The following is a 21,499-nucleotide window of genomic DNA, read 5'->3' as shown; positions in this document are numbered from 1 at the left end:
CTTACTTTAAAAAAAAATTGTTATGATTTGAGTGTTATTAGTTATGATTTAAAATTGAAATAATTTTTGAATAAATCCAGTTTTTCCCATTCTTTAGAATTCTATCAGTTTTATTAACCTTCAAAATAACAAGTTGTTCTATCAAAGTACCAGGTTTCTGAAAGTGTTCTGTCAGAGGAAATGTTTGAGAGCTCCTGACCTAGTGTTCATTAATCTGCTCTCCCAGTTAGTAGTGGTCATTTCAATATAAAAAGCTGTTCTGAACATGTTATATTAAAAATGCCATAACTGGTACATTGTGAAAGACAGTATCAGCTGTTGCTGCCTAAAATCTCTCAAAAATTTAGGAAAAGAAGACAAGTTTGAAATCTCTGCTGTGGAACTAACCTCAATAAAAATAATCGTCATTTGCCTGTACAGAAGTCCAAACTAAAACATAAGAATATTCTTTAACCAACTTGAAGGTAGTCTTGATAGTATCAGGGACTTAAACAAAACAGTTATAATATGTGGAGACTTGAACATTAACTTTAACAAAGTTTCAAAAGATAGAGATGATCTTATGGCTATCCAGCACCACTATTGATGTGATACTGATAATACTGATATGATACTGATAAACAAGGAAAGCCATGAATATGCAGCTATAAACTTCAACACAGGTTTCAGGGACCACCATGCACAGCTTCTTGAAATATCTTCAATGCCAGACTTAATTAAACAAACAGAAACAATAAAAATAGGAAGAACCTTCAGCCATAGAAACGTTGAATACTTTAGGAATTTACTATAGAAGGAATCACGGACTGAAATGTACAGATACAAAAACACAGATGAGAAGTTCAACATATTTGTGGATATATTTACACATTATTTTAACATGTCATTTCCAGCTAAAAATCAAAAAATCAACTGTAGTAGGCTTAACAGAAAAAAATTGCTGGTTGACAACAGGTATGAAAATGTCATGTGCTAGAAAACGAAGATTATATGAGGTCTCCAAGTCTTCCATAGTGTCCCGTGAATTCCTTGTATATTTCAAGAATTATAAAATGATACTTAAAAAGTGATCAAATAAGCTAAAGTAATTTCGAATGACTGCTATATAAATAACACCAATAACAAAATGAAAGCCATGTGGAGTATAGTGAAACAGCAAACTGACATTGTTTCTCCTCAGAATCCCAGTATTAAATTGAATTGTAATGGCAAAAAAATTAATGATTGTAAAGAAATAGAAAATGTGTTCAGTACTTATTTTAGCAATATATGTGAGCAATTAATCGCGGAAATCGAACCTTGCAATAGAAACTGGCCAGTATCATCTGTAAATACCAACATAAATCCTACTTAACTGTTTCTCTTTCCAACAACCCAGAAAGAAGTCCTGTCAGGTACCAGAACTTTAAAAGTGAATTATTCCACTGGAACAGATGGCATCCCAGACAGCCTTATTAAAAAATGTGGAGATCTCATTAGTGAACCATTAGCTCACCTTTATAATAGTTCCTTTTAAACCGGGATTTTCCCATCGTGCCTAAAAACAGCCAAGTTCAAACCGGTACTCAAAAAAGGTAAAAAGGATGGAGTAGCTAACTACGCGCACATTGCTCATCTATCTGTAGTCTCAAAAATCGTGGAAAAACTTTTTCAAACGAGAGTATTAGATTTTCTGTAAGAGCACAAAATACTATCCACAGCACCACATGGTTTCAGGAAGGGCTGATCAACTGATACAGCAATTTTTGCGCTATTAAGTGAAGTGCTTCAGAGACTAGATAATGGTGAAAACGTCATTGGAAAATGTCAAGATCTCTCTAAGGCTTTTGATATCATAGATCACACAAAACTATTGCCTAAGCTTGACAACTTGGGGATTAGAGGACCATGTATCAACTGGATAAAGTCATACCGAAGCAGTCAAAAACAAGTGGCTGGAGTGCAACATCAAAATTTAATTAACAACGCTATTCAGACTATGAAACCATTAAGTATGGAGTGTCATAAGGTTCAGTTCTGGGACCTCTTCTATTTCTGTTATATGTAAATGACCTTTGATCTAGAGCCCACCAACACCACCCTGAATAAAAAAGGAACCCTGTATTATGGGGAAGTTATTTATAATAAACATCCCCCAAAAATTAAATCAATAAATGACCTGGCAAATTTCAAGTCAACTGCTAAGGCATATTTGACTCACCACTGCTTCAGTAGCCTACACGAGTTCCTTCAGAAAGTTCTCTAATGATTTCTGTCTTTGCCTTAGTGATGTATCATATAAATGTTACTAGAACTTTAATGATTTACCATGTAAATGTTACTGTAATACAAACATTAATCTGCCAGTACAGTACGTGCTCTTTTTGTGTTAAAATATCTGCTTTTTATTTTTGTACAATATTTGCTCTGTATATTGTAACCTAGTGATCATTTAATGTAGAAATAATGACATTAATGCAAATTTAATATTGTATTTTGTTATACATTGAGTTTTCCTACATCAGAATGTACTATTTGTGTACTATATGATTATCAGGACCAATAAAACTCTACTCTACTCTACTCTACTCTACTCTACTCTGTCTGGTTTTATATATTGCCCTGCCTGTGATGTTGTAGGATTACCAGTGGTGGGAGTTAAACAAGCAGTAGTGGGCTGGTGCATAATGCAGTTTTCACAATGAGAATGATTACAGAGGTAGGAACTTTGGAATAGGGATGATGTTTTGGAAATTTCATTTGGTGTGACAAGAATTTTGATAGAGTTAGGAAGGTAACTGAAATTGACAGTGAGTGCGGATTGGGAAAATGTGATAATCTCATTTCAGGGTTTCTTGCTGGAGTAATGTGTTGAGGAATTTGACACTCGAGAGATGTTATTGGTAGAGGTGTTGAAAATTTTGAGATCAAAACAGAGATGTGTAGGATGCCTTTGCTGCAAGAAGGGAGTGTTAGATGTAGAAGCAGTGACAGATGTTGATGTGATGTAGAAGGGATGGCATATGTCATATATGATGAATTGTTATTCGTTAATTGGTTCTATGTGGAATGAGTTCAGGATGTTAGACTCAGTGGTATAGGCATTAATGTTATGTATGGTGGCATTCATTGTGGAGAAGGTACAGGTGAACGTGAGTTAGGAAACTGAGTTAAGCTGTGGACTCAGTTATTCTTCACTACAAGTGAAGAGCACGAAGATGTTGGCAATACATATGTACCAATAACGAGGGGACAGGAGGGGTTTCTGTATGTTTTAAGAATTTGAAGTATGGATGTTAACTCTTTCATTTAGCACGTGAAATGGTTGGCACTGACAGGATTATTGTGGTTCCCATAGCTGTCCTTCTGATTTGTTAGTTTTCTGGCTTTCATCCTGATCTATAACAACTTCATCTTTTGGTATTGTCATTTAAATTTAATACAAAGACAAAAGCTTGTGGGGGTTATGTGTATGAGAGTAAGCTAAATATCTTTTTGTAGATACTTTTCATTCACAGCAGCGACACAGGAGCAGACTTGATAAATGTAACTATAATGTTTAATAATCTTTTAATTGATGTAAAGCTCCTGTCCATTAATATCTGCATGGTTTTATTTCTCTCAAAATTTTATTACACACACACACACACACACACACACACACACACACACACTCACAGAATGTGACTACAGTCTAATGGCTAACTGATTAGTTACAAACCTGACTTTCATATTCACATTGTGTATTAACTAATGGGATTTTTCAGTCACAATGTGCACAGACACTTCTTGACCGTCGAGAGGAAGAGAGAATGTGTGACCATTTAATCACAGCTGCCCGCCGTAGGGACAATGTTATAGCAAGTAGACTTTTGGAAAAAGTTCGCAACATTATGTCCAACAAGCATGGAGCATGGGGATACATGGACCCACAAGCAGCAAAGTATGTAATTTTTAGCAGGAAGTTCAAGACTTCACATATATTTTTAATTTGTACTCATTTTGCTGTGTAATAAGCCTAGTAAAACCTTCACCTGCAGGCAATTGCATTGGTTAGAGTATACTCCCTGCATTCCTGTCACTGTCTAATTTTCTAAGAGTATGGATGATTTTTATTTTATTTTTTTTTTTTTTTTCATAAGCTCAGAAGAGTTCATTACATGTGGATTGTATTCTTCACTATTGTATGTGAAGCATGTTCTGTATCTTTCTTTACATAATTTTAAATTATTATCATGGATAGCAAGCATGATGAAATCATTGCATCAGTATGTTCTCAAAGATAAAAAATAAAGTCTAGCATACCTAGTACTTTTTTCTCCTGTGTTGGCAGTAAAGAAATATTTTGACATAATTTTTGTTACAAGTTGTGACACAGGTACGAAAGTGTTTCCAGCAATCCAGAAAAATATTTGCTTTATTATAATTCCAGTCTTGTTACAAGTTGTGACACAGGTACGCTTCTTGTGTGATTGTATACGTGGGTCATTTGCAAGAATAACTTGTGACGCATTAAAAAGCCAGCTCAGGAAGGCTGTAGATTTTACACGACATACATTGTTATATATTTTAAATAATGATTGTGACAGATAGTAGCCTGTTTCAACATGGTTACAGGACCACCATATACGGGCCAATATATGATGATAATGTTTGTGTTTTTTGGAAGAGTAGAATACAGATAAATTCCAAATACCATCTGCTATAGACAAGTACATTTCACCCTGAACATAAAACAATGATGAAGCTGGTACTGTAGATAAAAGATTGTAATCAACTTTTTGGTGATACTGATATAGTGGAATAAAAGGCACTACATGCAGATCAGGAAGAAGTCACAGAGATAGGGCCACTTTTCACATGTGGGAAGAGAGATGCATGGTTGACAAATAATATTGGCTTGAGAATGACCATAATGTATATAATGCTGCACCATAGGTATAGCTTTGTACTACCGACACTATAAAAGTGACAGCCTATCTGTATATAATAACTCTTGCTCTAAGAATAAAATAAGGGAAGGGCAACCATTTACCTATAGAGGGTTGGTGCATGGCACACAGAAACACGTAATAGAAAACAGTTAACACTTGCTTTTGAGCTCATGCTCTTTTTCTAGTAACACCGCACACAACCACCAAAATGTACAAGTTTGCAATAGCAGCGAGACTGTTGCCATGAGCGGCAGGATAGGTAAACGGTTGCCTTTCCAGTACTGTTACATGTTGCTCTATGAGCATAGATATGTATTGTAGAGCATGTAATTATATGGTACACAGTATACATCCAGTGATTGTAAGTTGCTTTTGAGTATAGGAGAAAATACATTTAATATTTAGAAATGATATGTACAGCCACACTAAAATGTGTCATTGCTGCAGAATGAATGAATTCTGGAAACTGGATGCCTGGGAGGATGATGCTAGACGCAGAAAGAGATTTGTCCATAATCCGCTGGGTTCAAGCCATCCAGAGGCAACTCTTAAGGCTGCACTTGAACATGGGGCTCCAGAAGATGCAATCCTGCAGGTATTTTTTCATACGTACCACTCTGCCAGTTCATAGTAGAATCTGGGTGTAGTAGAAGCGTATCACATTTATCCCTGGCACAGTTAAATGGACTGATACAAGTGCTGGTCATTTGCTTGTTGTAGTTTCTGTAATAGGGGAGAACTGAACATAAGGAAGCTATTTAGGATATGGAGAAAACACTTTCGTTTGCAGGCAAGAGAAGAGTTCCATGCACAGCTCGCAGCATCCCGCGCACAACAGCAGCAACTGCAGTCTAATGATCTGATGGATGACAGTGAACTGCTAGCTGATGACCGTGATCTTGATGTTGATCTCACTGGTGGGTAATATTCAATCCTTGCAGTTTCCTTCCTTTTGCTGATTTCTGGAGTTCCACTAATCACCACCATACATGCACTCCCTGAAGACATTTGGCTGGGTGGCTGATGGCTCCCCATCTGAAAGGATACAGATACAGCTCCAGAGCAAGCATACTCGATCGGCACTGAAAGGTTTCCCTTGCTGTTAGGATAGCCTGTCAGCATTTAGCCAAGCATGTGACCTGGAGATGTAACGTGCTGCGTGAATGATACATGAAACAAAACTCAACACAGTGAAGCCAACAAAAAATGGGAATAACAATGCCATTGTACACTGCATTGAATGGCATACTGATGTTGGTAGTGACCTGTGGTCCAAAAGCATACATTGTTTCATGACTGTTGTCAATTTGGCTGTTCTTATCAGCTACCATACTGAGTGTCTTCTGGGAGTGTGTGATTAGTGTGTAGCTGAAACGCTTGTACTCCTAGTACTCAATCTCCTTCTGCTCTAATAAGAAAGAGCAAAGTATCCAAGTAGTTGCATGTGCCAGTGCAGGGAAATGTACAGTTAATTTTGTATCAAACCAAACAGAACTATCAGAAGTTTATAGAGCACCACATGAAAAACATGATTTCTATTTACTTATAGGGTGAAGCTTAAAATAGATTTAATATGTAGAGTAACAGTTACGGATCTGTAACTGACAAAAAATGGCATTTCCTCCCAGAACTTTTTGCTGTGTTTCACACTTATAAAATTCAACACTGCATGTTTAAATCTCTGCTTCACAACTGTTGTAATAACAGTGTTACAATGCGTCCATGCACTACATCATTCATTAACCTGAAAAAGCAGAAGTAATCTCAATAATTTGAAAGAACATATGAAGATACCTCTACTTTTGTGAAATGTCATCTTCACTTGGCTACTTTAAAAGCTATGTGTAAGCACAGAAAGAAGGGCACCTGAAAAGGAACAAGAAACTGAATGCTGTAGTAATAATAATGTCTTGTAGAAATGCCATAAATAAATTTAATCCACAAAACAAGTAAAAAGAAAAACAATAATGGATGATAACTTGCCCATTCCTTTTCCGACACCAAAGACCGAAATCAGATGAGAGGCCTTTCTTTGACCACTTTCTTCAACATGCAATGCATTGGACTCCCCTCAAGGCATACAACTTTCAGGATAATAAAATAAGACAATAAATAAAAATGGAAGCGTATCTTTCTGTGCAGTGTTGTATAACTATGCATACAGAGTATATTTAAACTCTCTCAAATGGCACAAGAGGTATTTTAGGGATGTGTTTGACTGTCAAGATGTAAATAATGCATGATATCTCCTGGCTCAATACAAAGTAATTTTATTTCATGTTGTTGCCACCCCAACTATTATGCAGGTACTTTAAAGTGGCAGTTTTAGGTGGGAAGTGTTGTTTTGAATTATGGTTATGTAAGATACTTGTAGAGGTTGAGTCTGAACTACTGTGTTTACAACACTGCCAACCTCAGCAAACAACTATAAGCACACCTCACGCGTGCATGACTGCCATCTCTGGCAGCTTGGACTGGAATGCAACTGTCATGTAGAGTGGAAGTAGCAGTGTGAAGGGCATAAAGATGGGGAAGAAATAGTAGGGTATGGGTGAGGGAAGAGAAGAGCACTCGCTGGCGGTGCTTGCAGAGACTATACTGACAACAGGCACAGCATCAGGAGGCTGTTGGGCAGGGACAGGATGATGGGGGAGGGGGGAGCAGGGAGCAAAAAAAGAAGAGGAGCAGGGGAGGGGAAAGATGGGCAGGTGCGTTGGCAGAAGGTAGCATGCAGAGTGTGTGGGAGATGGGAATAGAGAGGAAATTATAGAACAGAAGAAGTGGAGACTGTTGGGTGGAGGGTGTGGGGACAGTTCATTGCCATGGGTTGCTAGTTATGACTACCAATGAGCTGTCTACCAGGATGAATGGCCTCTGCCAAATTGTGGCCAAGGTCAAAGTAGACCAGCCACCCTGTGGCACGACATGCAGCTGAACATAACATGATTGATTTCAATGGCTGTATCACTACCCGAGCCATCTGGATTCTCCCCTTCACCACCAGCTTTTCTGAACTGCACAGGTGGGAGCTATCCTTACAAAACACAGTCTCCACTCCCAAAATTATCTCTGCCTCAACCTACGGTAACATACTGTCCCTACACCCCCCCTCCCCCCCCCCCCCCCCCAACCACCCAACAGTTTCTACTCCTTCTTTCCTATCACCTCCTTCCTGTTCTTGTCTCCCACACTCTTTGTATGCTGCTCTCTGTGAATGCACCTGCCCATTTTTTTCTTCCCCACTCCTCCCCATTTTCGCTCCCCATTTCTCACATCCCTGTCCCACACCCTCCCGATGCTGTACCTGTTGGCAGTCAAGTCCCTGCACGCTCTGCTAGGCAGTGCTCTTCTCCCCCCCCCCCCCTCCCCCACCTTCCCCCAGACACACTCACACACTGCTATCCTTTCCCCTTCTCTGCCCAGTCAGTATTGCTGCTTCCACTCTCTGTGACATTTTCACTCCGTTCGAGCTTCCTGAGACTGTGGTCATGTGTGCGCCAAGTGTGCTTGCTTGTGTGAATGAATGTGTGTGTATTTCCTTTCCTGATGGAGGCTTTAGCCAAAAGCTAATGTGTAAGTGTCTTTTAGTTGTGCTGGTCTGCAACTTAATGTGCCATCTTTATGGCAAGCAGCAATCTATCTTTTCCTTATATTTTTGATATTACAGCCTGGAGTTTCCATTGTTTGATGTCTAACTTACCTTTTCTGTATATGCTCCATGCCTTTTTAAATATTTTGGAGCTTTCTACTTTGGGTTTAAAATATCTCCTAGAGAGTGGAGAGAAAAAATTTGGGAGGGGAAAGGGGGGGGGCTGTGCTCTCCACAAATGTTCTGCTGCCTGAGTTGCTACTTCTTCTGTGTCATATGCCTGTGACCTACCAAGGGAAATCCTACAGTTCTCCATCCCATAATGCAGGATCAGAACTCTGCAGCCAAGACCATTACAGAACTGACAGAGCATTTTTTATATGCTCCAGTTGGTTCCCAACAAAAGGATCCCTATAAGGACATCGAAGCCAAACAACAGGCATCAATTGATGTCAATATAAGCCACAGCTTGAAGGTGATTGCACATTGTAACCTCATCAGCTGTAGGCAGGGCCTCCACCATATTTGGATAAGCCTCCTCCCTCTCCCCCTCCCCCTAGCTGACATAGTGAGCATGCCTTTTCCAGCTCTGGGTGATATTTCTGTGAGAGGCCTCATAATGCATCTAGCATTGGAGTTCCCGATAACTAGCAAAACTCTCCTCTTGTGTCCCCTCTAACACTGCTAAAGGAGTGGCCAGTTTTTCAATTATAGGGCAAATGGCCACATGGACAGTCCCCCGCATTCATCTTCCACCTTGAGCGACATTAACATATTACAAACTGGTGCTCTTTCTGTTGTTAGTGTGATTCTCCTGTATGGGATACAGTGAAATGTAAAAATTTACCTGCTACCTGGCTTGTGCATTCAATTGAATTCCATTTTTTATTTTATAACTATGTTATAAAACTAAAAAGTATCATTCAAAAGGGCAATGGTATCATTCAAGGGGGCAATGAAATGATCCCAAGAAAGCAGGTGTTACAGATGTGAAAATTACCTAACCATCAGTTTAATAAGCCACGGTTGCAAAATACGAGGCATGTTTTTTTAATTTCAAAATGGTACTTACTTAAAAAACACGTCTCGTAGTAATGTTCTGAGGCATCAAGGGATCAGCAACTTAGTATTGGAGGGCAGCGTGGAGGGTAAAAATTGTAGAGCACTAAGCAGATTCAGAAGGATGTCAGTTGCAATAGGTAGTTGGAGATGAAGAAGCTTGCACAGATAGAGTAGGATGGAGAGCTGTATCAAACCAGTCTCTGGGCTGAAGACCACAACAACAACAAGACAGTTTAAAGAGAATACATGGAATTAATACAAAAATGTCATGTTTATAATGTAGGTTTGCAAAAATTATTTTAGTTTTGGGGCTAAATTTATTTACATGTAAAAAGAAACATTTCAGAAAGGTGCCTTGGCAGCAGAGCCTGGAAGGAAAACAAGCAACAACTGAGGTGTCACATGTGACATACATGTTTATCTACCAGCGGTACATCCTGAGGCAGCATCTTCAGAGGGATGACTGTGGTCAAGAGTGGTTTCTGCTGTTTGTGAACTGCGGTCAGCTCCTCCTGCATCTGCATGCACTATGCGCACTCTCAATCTGTACTACTACTAAAATTCACGTGAAAACATTAGGTAATTTTCATTTTGCAGAAGAGGAGGAACAGAGCTACATCTGGTGAATATGGCAGTTGAAGGACAACTCTCATCTTGCTTTTAGTTGAAAATTCCAGAATAATGTAGACTGTGTGAGGTCATGCTTTGTCATGGTGGAATACCCAGTTGCTCATAATATATTTATCTGGTTGCAGGTCCTGTGAACATCAGTACTAAAGCAAAGCTGGTAGCACCAGGCATTGTAGCACCTGGCATGGTATCTATTACCTCAACAGAGCTGTACTTTGAAGTAGACGAGGATGATCCTGAGTACCGGAAGATTGATTCTGAGGTAGGTTTGATGTATTAGCAGTTTAGTTGTTTTCTCCTGAGTTTTGTTGTAATTGCTTGATTGCTGTATAATTTACATCATCCAAAAGAATGGACCTTTCCATTTAGCATGAAAGACAGATATATGCAATTTATTTGACAAGGTGAGTAAAGAATTCCTCTTCAGATTGCAAGCTTGGTTTTTCGAAGAAGAAGATATTTTGAAAAATGAGTCGCTGGAGTCAGTCAAAAAGAGTCTTAAGTGGCAGCAGATTATTTTTGTCTTATTGGGAAGCAGTTGTTTTATAGCACTTACTTGAACCTGAAACCTACCATGATGTTGAATAGCTACATTGTAATTTTATAAAATATTTCTGTCACTAACAATCTAGCAGAGGTGTGAAGTGTCTTTCACTTGACAAGCTATTATTAATGCTAGTTTTTGTGACAAGGTTTTGAAACTTCGCTACCAACTACTGTGCATGCACCAAGTATAGTTGCATGAGTTGCTGATGAAAAGAAACGTTTTAGCTTGTTCCAACTTTGTTGACATGAAACTGGCAGTTGCATATAGTTCAATGTTAGTGATCATGCTGGTAGTGTGTCAACAAAGTTAAATATGAACTGGAGTACACAGAAACTTGTTAGCATCATAGACATCTATGCTATGCATGGTTGTGAGATTTCTGTGATGTTGACTACAAAATAAGGTAGCAACGTATTGCTGCATTTGGTGCCATCCTACCAGATCTGAACACAGATGGATGCTGACTCTGAGCTGCAAGGAAAATTCATTCCAGTGGAAATAAATAGACAAATGAATTATGAAACATTCAAGCAAGGAGGATTGTCCAGTCTCAAGCAGTTATCATAAGTTATAACGAGACTGTAATTAAAAAATTTTGAGGATGGCAAAATGAGAGGAAGTAAAGAGATCTAAGCTTGCTTTGTCACAGGTTGATTCTTAAATATTTTTGTTTACTGATGACAGTACCTTTGTAGTGAAACATGTTGAGTGCAACATAGGGAGTGTATCAAATACCGCAGTTCAAGACATAATTTCATGCCTTGTAGAAAATAAATTGATGCTAAATCACTATAAGATTCTCGTTTTACAGTTTCTAACAGGCAATTCGACTGAGATTGACATTTTGACTACACAGAATGGGCACATGATTATTGAGTCTGAAAAATTCAAATTTATGAGTGTTTAAATAAATAGTAAGCTATCATGGGAAGTTTATGTTCAGGAACTTGTTCAAAAACACAATGCTGCTATATTTATTGTTACAACAAAGTGAAGGTCGAACTCAAAAATTTGTATACTTTGTTGATTTTAATTCATGAATGACATATAGTATGGTGTTCTGGACTAACTCTTTCCATCACAAAGGCTGTTTTTGGCATGGAATCAGGCAGTTTGAGTAATATATGGTGTAAGCTCATGAACATCTTGTTGATCCCTGTTCAGGAGTCTGACACCGGCTGTATTGATGTCATTTGTTGTTAATAATATGAGAGCTTATCCCCAAGAATTAGAATCTTTAACTCAGTTAATAGTAGGAAGAAATACAATGTGAATTTGGATCACATCTCATTGATGTCATTTGTTGTTAATAATATGAGAGCTTATCCCCAAGAATTAGAATCTTTAACTCAGTTAATAGTAGGAAGAAATACAATGTGAATTTGGATCACATCTCATTGACTCTTGTGCAGAAAGGCATATATCCATTTTCATCAAGCTACCATAAGAATTAAAACATCTTAGAGTCTAATCTGGTGAATTTGCTCTTGGAGCACTCCTTTTATCCTGTAAGGGAGTTCCTGGGGGAAAAAAAATTATTTAGTTCCTGTGTCATATTTTTGGTTATGGTAATATACACAGAGGTGACAAACATCATGGTATACCTCGTAATAATGTGTCGGACCTCCTTTTCCCCAGCGTAGTGCAATAACTCGAGGTGGCATGGACTCAGCAAGTCATTTGGAAGTCCCCTGCAAAAATGTTTGATGGGATTCATGTCAGATAATCTGGGCAGCCAAATCATTCACTCGAATTGTCCAGAATGTTCTTCACACCATCTTGAATATTTGTGGCCCACTCACATGATGCAATGTCATCCATAAAAATTCTGTTGTTGTTTGGGAACTTGAAGCTCATGAATGGCTGCAAGTCACCTCCAAGCAGCCAAACATAACCATTGCCAGTCAGTGATTGGTTCTGTTGCACTGGAGGACCCAATCCACTCCATATAAACGCTGCCTACACAATTATAAAGCCACCACCAACTTGCATGCCTCGTTGATAAGATGGGTCCATGGCTTCATGGGGTCTGTGTCACACTCAAACCCTACCAACAGCTCTTACCAAGTGAAATTGGGCCCATCTGACTGGAACAGATTTCCAGACACCTAGGGTCCAACTGATATGGTCATGAGCCCAGAAGAGAGGCTGCAGGTGATTTTGTGCTGCTAGCAAAGGCACTCACATCGGTCATCTGCTGCCATAGCCCATTACTGCCAAATTTTGCCTTGCTGTCCTAACAGGTACATTCATCGTACATCCCACATTGATTTCTGCAATTATTTCATGCAGTGTTGCTTGTCTTTTAGCACTGACACCTCTGTGCAAATACTGTTGCTCTCAGTTGTTAACTGAAGGCCCTCGGCCACTGCATTGTAATACCTGAAATTTGGTATTCTCAGCACACTCTTGACACAGTGGGTCTCAGAATATGAATTCCCTAACAGTTTCAGAAATAGAATGTCCCTCGTGTCTAGCTCCAACTACCCTTCCACATTCAAAGTCTGTTAATTCCCGTTTTGCGGTCATAACCACGTTGGAAACCTTTCTACACGAATCACCTGAGTGCAAATTTCAGCTCCACTAATGCACTGCCCTTTTGTGCCCTGTGCCTTGTGCATGCGCTGCTTCCACTATTTGTGTATGTGCATAATGCTATCCCATGACTTTTGTCACCTCAGCGTACATTCACAGCTAGTCACCTGCATAGGATTCATCTGCATTTTATTTTATCACTGTTGTATCATGTTCTGGCTCATTCCATAACCATGGAGATTTACTCTTCAATTTGGTCCCATGGAATTAGATTGTAAAATAAAGTGAAAAACAGAAATTGAAATGTACACTGTTGTCATCATATCTATAGTTGTACATAGAACCCATTCATAAAACTGATTTCATGAAATGAATTTTTCAACATAATGTTGTCATTTAAACTTGATTTTAATTGTGATAAACATCAAAAGTTTTCATTTGAATTGTAAAAGTACTGCTCCACGATTTTTTAAAAGTAGTGTAGTCTCAGTGCTGCAATAAAGTACTGTGTTTTGCAATGTTACTGCCGGATTTATTATCAATATCAGAGCTGTATAACAGAGGAAGTACTGCGGCTAAATGACTTGTAAAGGAAACTTATTTTTGCTGTACAAGATCAGCTGCTTCTTATTCACAGTAATTTCATGATAGTGTTAAAATGAAACCATCATCACTTATTACTAAACTGGATGTGAGATACGCAGTCTTCTTCCGACTCAGACCTTGTATAAGATGTGATCCAAAAGTAATATAAAGTTGTTTTTCTTAAAGAATCTTTATTTACTTATCAACATCAGGTTTGTCCCCTTCAAAGTAATCCCTATCAGATATGGTGGACTTGTGCTGACGCTTTTTCCAATCTTGGAAGCACTTCTGGAACTCACTTTTCATTGTAGTGTTCAGTTCCTTCAGTGATTCTGTTTTTATCTCATCAGTGGCGGCTAACGATGTCCTTTCATGATTCCCTTCAGCCTGGTCAGTAGACAGTAGTCACAGGGGGCCATGTCCGGAGAATATAGTGGCTGATGCAGCATAAAAGTTTTGTTTTTGCCAAAAAATCATGAACAAGTATTGAGGTGTGAGTGGGAGCATTATCAGGATGCAATTTTCACAAGTGGTTTTGCCACATTTCTGGTCATTTTCTTCAGATTGCTTCACACAAATGGAACATGACTTCCAGGTAGCATTCCTTATTGACCGTATGACCTTAAGGCAGGATCTCGTGGTGCACTATCTCATTGTATGTGAAGAAAACAGTGAGAAGTATCTTCACATATGATGGAACATGTCGAATTTTTTTCGGCCTTGGCTCTTCAGGGACTTTCCTTCGGGACGATTAGGCCTTGGTTTCAAAGTCTCATATACTCATGTTTTGTCACTTGTTATAACCTTCTTTAGAAGTTCTGGATCATTGATGAATTCATTCAGCTATTCCTGAGTGAAGTCTATGTGATGTCATTTTTCATCAGAATTCAGTAATTCTGGAATGAACTTTGCTGCTAGACATTTCATGTCCAAACCATCCAAAAAAATTGCTTGGCATGAGCCAAAGGATATGCTGACGCCATCAGCCAACCTCTGATGGTGATTCGGCACTTTTTGCAGAACCATTTCCCGTAGTTCTTACACATTGCCATCAGTAATTGATGTGATGGGGCATCCTGGGTGGTCAACATCTTCAGTGTCTCCGTGACCCTCTTTGAAATATTTATACTACCTGTAAACTCTTGTCTGATTCATAGTACATTTGTCAAAACCCACAGTCAACATTTCCAATGCGGTGCTTCCATTTTTTCAAGCACAATTTAATGCAGATTCTTTGAACACCTTTTTCAAAAGTAAAAATTTGCTGAGCACTCAAAAACATATGTAACCTTTTTGAATGTCAACAAGAAACTAAATATTCAAAATTGAAACTACAAACATACATCAGGAACATGTGTATGAACAAGATAAGTTTTTTTTTGAAAAATCCCATTAAAGCCCATTAAATTAAAAAAATTCTGTTACTTTTTTATCACACTTCGTATGTTTTTCATTCAGGTCCATGGTGTAAGGCGTTCTTCATCTAAAATTCACTGCATATGTATGGGATTTTTCATTTACACGCATAACCCTTCGCAACTGAGGTAAACATTGCAAGGTTTCCGTAATGGGCTATCAAAATATTTCTGTTTGAGGACAATAGTGAAGTGTATATGCAACATAGTATGATTTCATTGCTGGTATACAAGCACTGACGTGTAGGCAATGGATTAGTGTGGCATTTGTGTCTTTCCAACATTTGTCTGGTAAATGCAGAATCATGAACTATGGATGTTATTACCAAATGTGTCCATACAGGACCAATTCTTTTCTTGATTGCCAAAGGACAAACACTTGTAGACATCTGTCGGAGAATGAAGAATGTTGTGGGGCAGCATGCCTATTGAAAAATTAGGTTTTATGCTTGTCACGATTCGACACAAGATGCCTGTCGATCTGGAATGCCAGCCTCATCCATTACAGATGATGCCAGCTCAACTGGGAGACATTTGAGTATCCATCCTGTGGTCTGATCTCTTCCCATACAATTATCATGCCTATAGTGTTTTTTAGGGTTGACGATTCCTGTTGGCTGAGGATGTGCAGTGGCAGTTACGGACTTGTTCAAGCAGCAGGAGATGGTATTTTACAAAATGGGTATCTTGAACCTGATGTGTCGGTTGGATGAATTCCTCAATGTTAACAGCATATGGTAGAATTTTGGCCATCCTTCTGTTACAATGAGGGGGGGGGGGAGGGAGGAGTGCAAAAGCTTGACTCGACATGCAGATAAGCCATTGGAAGTTAGAGAAATATAGCAGACCATACTGATGCTGAAAATTCAGACATATGCTGAATTTCTAATGTATTCATTTATCTTAATATTTAGGTAAGGATTTCCATTTTATCTTTTTGACACTACCTGAACCTTTTCTTTTTTTTAAGAGTATGTAACAGCAGCCACATCTCAGATGTAGTGATAATTATGTTGCTGTAATGAACCAACTGTAAAACCACAAAAAGATAATAAGAGTGGAAATGCCCTCTGTAGTAACTACAGTAAAATACAGCGTTATTACAAATGATTGAAGCGATTTCACAGCTCTACAATAACTTTATTATTTGAGATATTTTCACAATGCTTTGCACACACATACAAAAACTCAAAAAGTTTTTTTAGGCATTCACAAATGTTCGATATGTGCCCCTTTAGTGATTCGGCAGACATCAAGCTGATAATCAAGTTCCTCCCACACTCGGCGCAGTATGTCCCCATCAATGAGTTCGAAAGCATCGTTGATGCGAGCTTGCAGTTCTGACACGTTTCTTGGTAGAGGAGGTTTAAACCCTGAATCTTTCACATAACCCCACAGAAAGAAATCGCATGGGGTTAAGTCGGGAGAGCGTGGAGGCCATGACATGAATTGCTGATCATGATCTCCACCACGACCGATCCATCGGTTTTCCAATCTCCTGTTTAAGAAATGCTGAACATCATGATGGAAGTGCGGTGGAGCACCATCCTGTTGAAAGATGAAGTTGGCGCTGTCGGTCTCCAGTTGTGGCATGAGCCAATTTTCCAGCATGTCCAGATACACGTGTGCTGTAACGTTTTTTTCGCAGAATAAAAAGGATCCGTAAATTTTAAACCGTGAGATTGCACAAAACACGTTAACTTTTGGTGGATTGCGAATTTGCTGCACGAATGCGTGAGGATTCTCTACCACCCAGATTCGCACATTGTGTCTGTTCACTTCACCATTAAGAAAAAATGTTGCTTCATCACTGAAAACAAGTTTCGCACTGAACTCATCCTCTTCCATGAGCTGTTGCAGCCGCGTCGAGAATTCAAAGCGTTTGACTTTATCATCGGGTGTCAGGGCTTGTAGCAATTGTAAACGGTAAGGCTTCTGCTTTAGCCTTTTCCGTAAGATTTTTCAAACCGTCGGCTGTGGTACGTTTAGCTCCCTGCTTGCTTTATTCGTCGACTTCCACGGGCTACGCGTGAAACTTGCCCGCACGCGTTCAACCGTTTCTTCGCTCACTGCAGGCCGACCCGTTGATTTCCCCTTACAGAGGCATCCAGAAGCTTTAAACTGCGCATACCATCGCCGAATGGAGTTAGCAGTTGGTGGATCTTTGTTGAACTTCGTCCTGAAGTGTCGTTGCACTGACTGCCTGATGTGAAAAAAACGTTACAGCACACGTGTATCTGGACATGCTGGAAAATTGGCTCATGCCACAACTGGAGACCGACAGCGCCGACTTCATCTTTCAACAGGATGGTGCTCCACATTTCAAGCACGACATACGCTTTCTCGGCTCCTGTCGCCATTTTGTCTCACTGCGCTCTCGAGCGCTCTGGCGGCAGAAACCTGAAGTGCGGCTTCAGCCGAACAAAACTTTATGAGTTTTTCTACGTATCTGTAGTGTGTCGTGACCATATGTCAATGAATGGAGCTACAGTGAATTTATGAAATCGCTTCAATCATTTGTAATAGCTCTGTAGTTGTACCTAGCAGTGTGAGATGTGTGCAAGTGACAAGACCATGGAAATGGTAACATATATTTATGGCTTGTGAAATGAATTTCTGTGTCTAGTAGTTGAAGATAGTTGGAAAGGAAAAAAGTTGGCAAAGTAATAACTGTGCAATGATTTGTCATGTCTTGGTGACAGATGACCACAGGAATGAAATGCATTTTAATCGTGTAAGACTATCTTTGACATACAAGCCAACTGAACATTGCCTGGAGTTTCATTCGTATAAATCCTCAGTGGTGGTCCTTGTGCTTTTATGCTGATCCTCACAAAGAACTGATTAGGAAAACATAATCACAGAATATCTCATTTATTAAAATGATCAGTTTGGCATATTTAATATTTAATTTGAAGATGGCCATTTAAACATGCTGAAAATGATCATTGGAATAAATGAGATATTCTGTGATCTTGATTGGTTTTTTTTTTCTAATTGATCGTCAAGAACAGATCACTGTTACCTCCATGCCATGTTGGTTACAACTATCTCATAAAGAAGTTATTCGGTTCCTAGAGATGTGTTGAGATCTACATCTACATCTACATCTACATTGATACTCCGCAAGCCACCCAACGGTGTGTGGCGGAGGGCACTTTACGTGCCACTGTCATTACCTCCCTTTCCTGTTCCAGTCGCGTATGGTTCGCGGGAAGAACGACTGTCTGAAAGCCTCCGTGCGCGCTCTAATCTCTCTAATTTTACATTCGTGATCTCCTCGGGAAGTATAAGTAGGGGGAAGCAATATATTCGATACCTCATCCAGAAACGCACCCTCTCGAAACCTGGCGAGCAAGCTACACCGCGATGCAGAGCGCCTCTCTTGCAGAGTCTGCCACTTGAGTTTATTAAACATCTCCGTAACGCTATCACGGTTACCAAATAACCCGGTGACGAAACGCGCCGCTCTTCTTTGGATCTTCTCTATCTCCTCCGTCAACCCGACCTGGTACGGATCCCACACTGATGAGCAATACTCAAGTATAGGTCGAACGAGTGTTTTGTAAGCCACCTCCTTTGTTGATGGACTACATTTTCTAAGCACTCTCCCAATGAATCTCAACCTGGTACCCGCCTTACCAACAATTAATTTTATATGATCATTCCACTTCAAATCGTTCCGTACGCATACTCCCAGATATTTTACAGAAGTAACTGCTACCAGTGTTTGTTCCGCTATCATATAATCATACAATAAAGGATCCTTCTTTCTATGTATTCGCAATACATTACATTTGTCTATGTTAAGGGTCAGTTGCCACTCCCTGCACCAAGTGCCTATCCGCTGCAGATCTTCCTGTATTTCGCTACAATTTTCTAATGCAGCAACTTCTCTGTATACTACAGCATCATCCGCGAAAAGCCGCATGGAACTTCCGACACTATCTACTAAGTCATTTATGTATATTGTGAAAAGCAATGGTCCCATAACACTCCCCTGTGGCACGCCAGAGGTTACTTTAACGTCTGTAGACGTCTCTCCATTGATAACAACATACTGTGTTCTGTTTGCTAAAAACTCTTCAATCCAGCCACACAGCTGGTCTGATATTCCGTAGGCTCTTACTTTGTTTATCAGGCGACAGTGCGGAACTGTATCGAACGCCTTCCGGAAGTCAAGAAAAATAGCATCTACCTGGGAGCCTGTATCTAATATTTTCTGGGTCTCATGAACAAATAAGGCGAGTTGGGTCTCACACGATCGCTGTTTCCGGAATCCATGTTGATTCCTACATAGTAGATTCTGGGTTTCCAGAAATGACATGATACGCGAGCACAAAACATGTTCTAAAATTCTACAAGAGATCGACGTAAGAGATATAGGTCTATAGTTTTGCGCATCTGCTCGACGACCCTTCTTGAAGACTGGGACTATCTGTGCTCTTTTCCAATCATTTGGAACCCTCCATTCCTCTAGAGACTTGCGGTACACGGCTGTTAGAAGGGGGGCAAGTTCTTTCGCGTACTCTGTGTAGAATCGAATTGGTATCCCGTCAGGTCCAGTGGACTTTCCTCTATTGAGTGATTCCAGTTGCTTTTCTATTCCTTGGACACTTATTTCGATGTCAGCCATTTTTTCGTTTGTGCGAGGATTTAGAGAAGGAACTGCAGTGCGGTCTTCCTCTGTGAAACAGCTTTGGAAAAAGGTGTTTAGTATTTCAGCTTTACGCGTGTCATCCTCTGTTTCAATGCCATCATCATCCCGTAGTGTCTGGATATGCTGTTTCGAGCCACTTACTGATTTAACGTAAGACCAGAACTTCCTAGGATTTTCTGTCAAGTCGGTACATAGAATTTTACTTTCGAATTCAATGAACGCTTCACGCATAGCCCTCCTTACGCTAACTTTGACATCGTTTAGCTTCAGTTTGACTGAGAGGTTTTGGCTGCGTTTAAACTTGGAGTGGAGCTCTCTTTGCTTTCGCAGTAGTTTCCTAACTTTGTTGTTGTACCACGGTGGGTTTTTCCCGTCCCTCACAGTTTTACTCGGCACGTACCTGTCTAAAACGCATTTTACGATTGCCTTGAACTTTTTCCATAAACACTCAACATTGTCAGTGTCGGAACAGAAATTTTCGTTTTGATCTGTTAGGTAGTCTGAAATCTGCCTTCTATTACTCTTGTTAAACAGATAAACCTTCCTCCCTTTTTTTATATTCCTATTAACTTCCATATTCAGGGATGCTGCAACGGCCTTATGATCACTGATTCCCTGTTCTGTACATACAGATTCGAAAAGTTCGGGTCTGTTTGTTATCAGTAGGTCCAAGATGTTATCTCCACGAGTCGGTTCTCTGTTTAATTGCTCCAGGTAATTTTCGGATAGTGCACTCAGTATAATGTCACTCGATGCTCTGTCCCTACCACCCGTCCTAAACATCTGAGTGTCCCAGTCTATATCTGGTAAATTGAAATCTCCACCTAAGACTATAACATGCTGAGAAAATTTATGTGAAATGTATTCCAAATTTTCTCTCAGTTGTTCTGCCACTAATGCTGCTGAGTCGGGAGGTCGGTAAAAGGAGCCAATTATTAACCTAGTTCGGTTGTTTAGTGTAACCTCCACCCATAATAATTCACAGGAACTATCCACTTCTACTTCACTACAGGATAAACTACTACTAACAGCGATGAACACTCCACCACCGGTTGCATGCAATCTATCCTTTCTAAACACCGTGTGTACCTTTGTAAAAATTTCGGCAGAATTTATCTCTCGCTTAAGCCAGCTTTCTGTGCCTATAACGATTTCAGCTTCGGTGCTTTCTATCAGCGCTTGAAGTTCCGGTACTTTACCAACGCAGCTTCGACAGTTGACAATTACAATACCGATTGCTGCTTGGTCCCCGCATGTCCTGACTTTGCCCCGCAATCGTTGAGGCTGTTGCCCTTTCTGTACTTGCCCAAGGCCATCTAACCTAAAAAACCGCCCAGCCCACGCCACACAACCCCTGCTACCCGTGTAGCCGCTTGTTGCGTGTAGTGGACTCCTGACCTATCCAGCGGAACCCGAAACCCCACCACCCTATGGCGCAAGTCGAGGAATCTGCAGCCCACACGGTCGCAGAACTGTCTCAGCCTCTGATTCAGACCCTCCACTCGGCTCTGTACCAAAGGTCCGCAGTCAGTCCTGTCGACGATGCTGCAGATGGTGAGCTCT

At 39.9% G+C, this 21,499-nt stretch overlaps 1 protein-coding gene across 1 annotated transcript in view; it reads left to right on the top strand.

Annotated features, from left to right (window-relative positions):
• Positions 1-21,499, top strand: part of LOC124622011 (neurobeachin) — a 1,442,121-nt gene that overhangs the window by 694,122 nt on the left and 726,500 nt on the right. The window contains exons 33-36 of the mRNA XM_047147563.1: positions 3,747-3,922; positions 5,361-5,508; positions 5,704-5,830; positions 10,320-10,456. Coding sequence (XP_047003519.1) covers positions 3,747-3,922; positions 5,361-5,508; positions 5,704-5,830; positions 10,320-10,456 — 588 coding nt within the window. The remainder of the gene's footprint in view (positions 1-3,746; positions 3,923-5,360; positions 5,509-5,703; positions 5,831-10,319; positions 10,457-21,499) is intronic.

Source organism: Schistocerca americana, chromosome 7, assembly GCF_021461395.2.
Source record: "Schistocerca americana isolate TAMUIC-IGC-003095 chromosome 7, iqSchAmer2.1, whole genome shotgun sequence".
NCBI classification, from domain to species: domain Eukaryota; kingdom Metazoa; phylum Arthropoda; class Insecta; order Orthoptera; family Acrididae; genus Schistocerca; species Schistocerca americana.
This window is presented reverse-complemented; position numbering and strand designations above follow the sequence as displayed.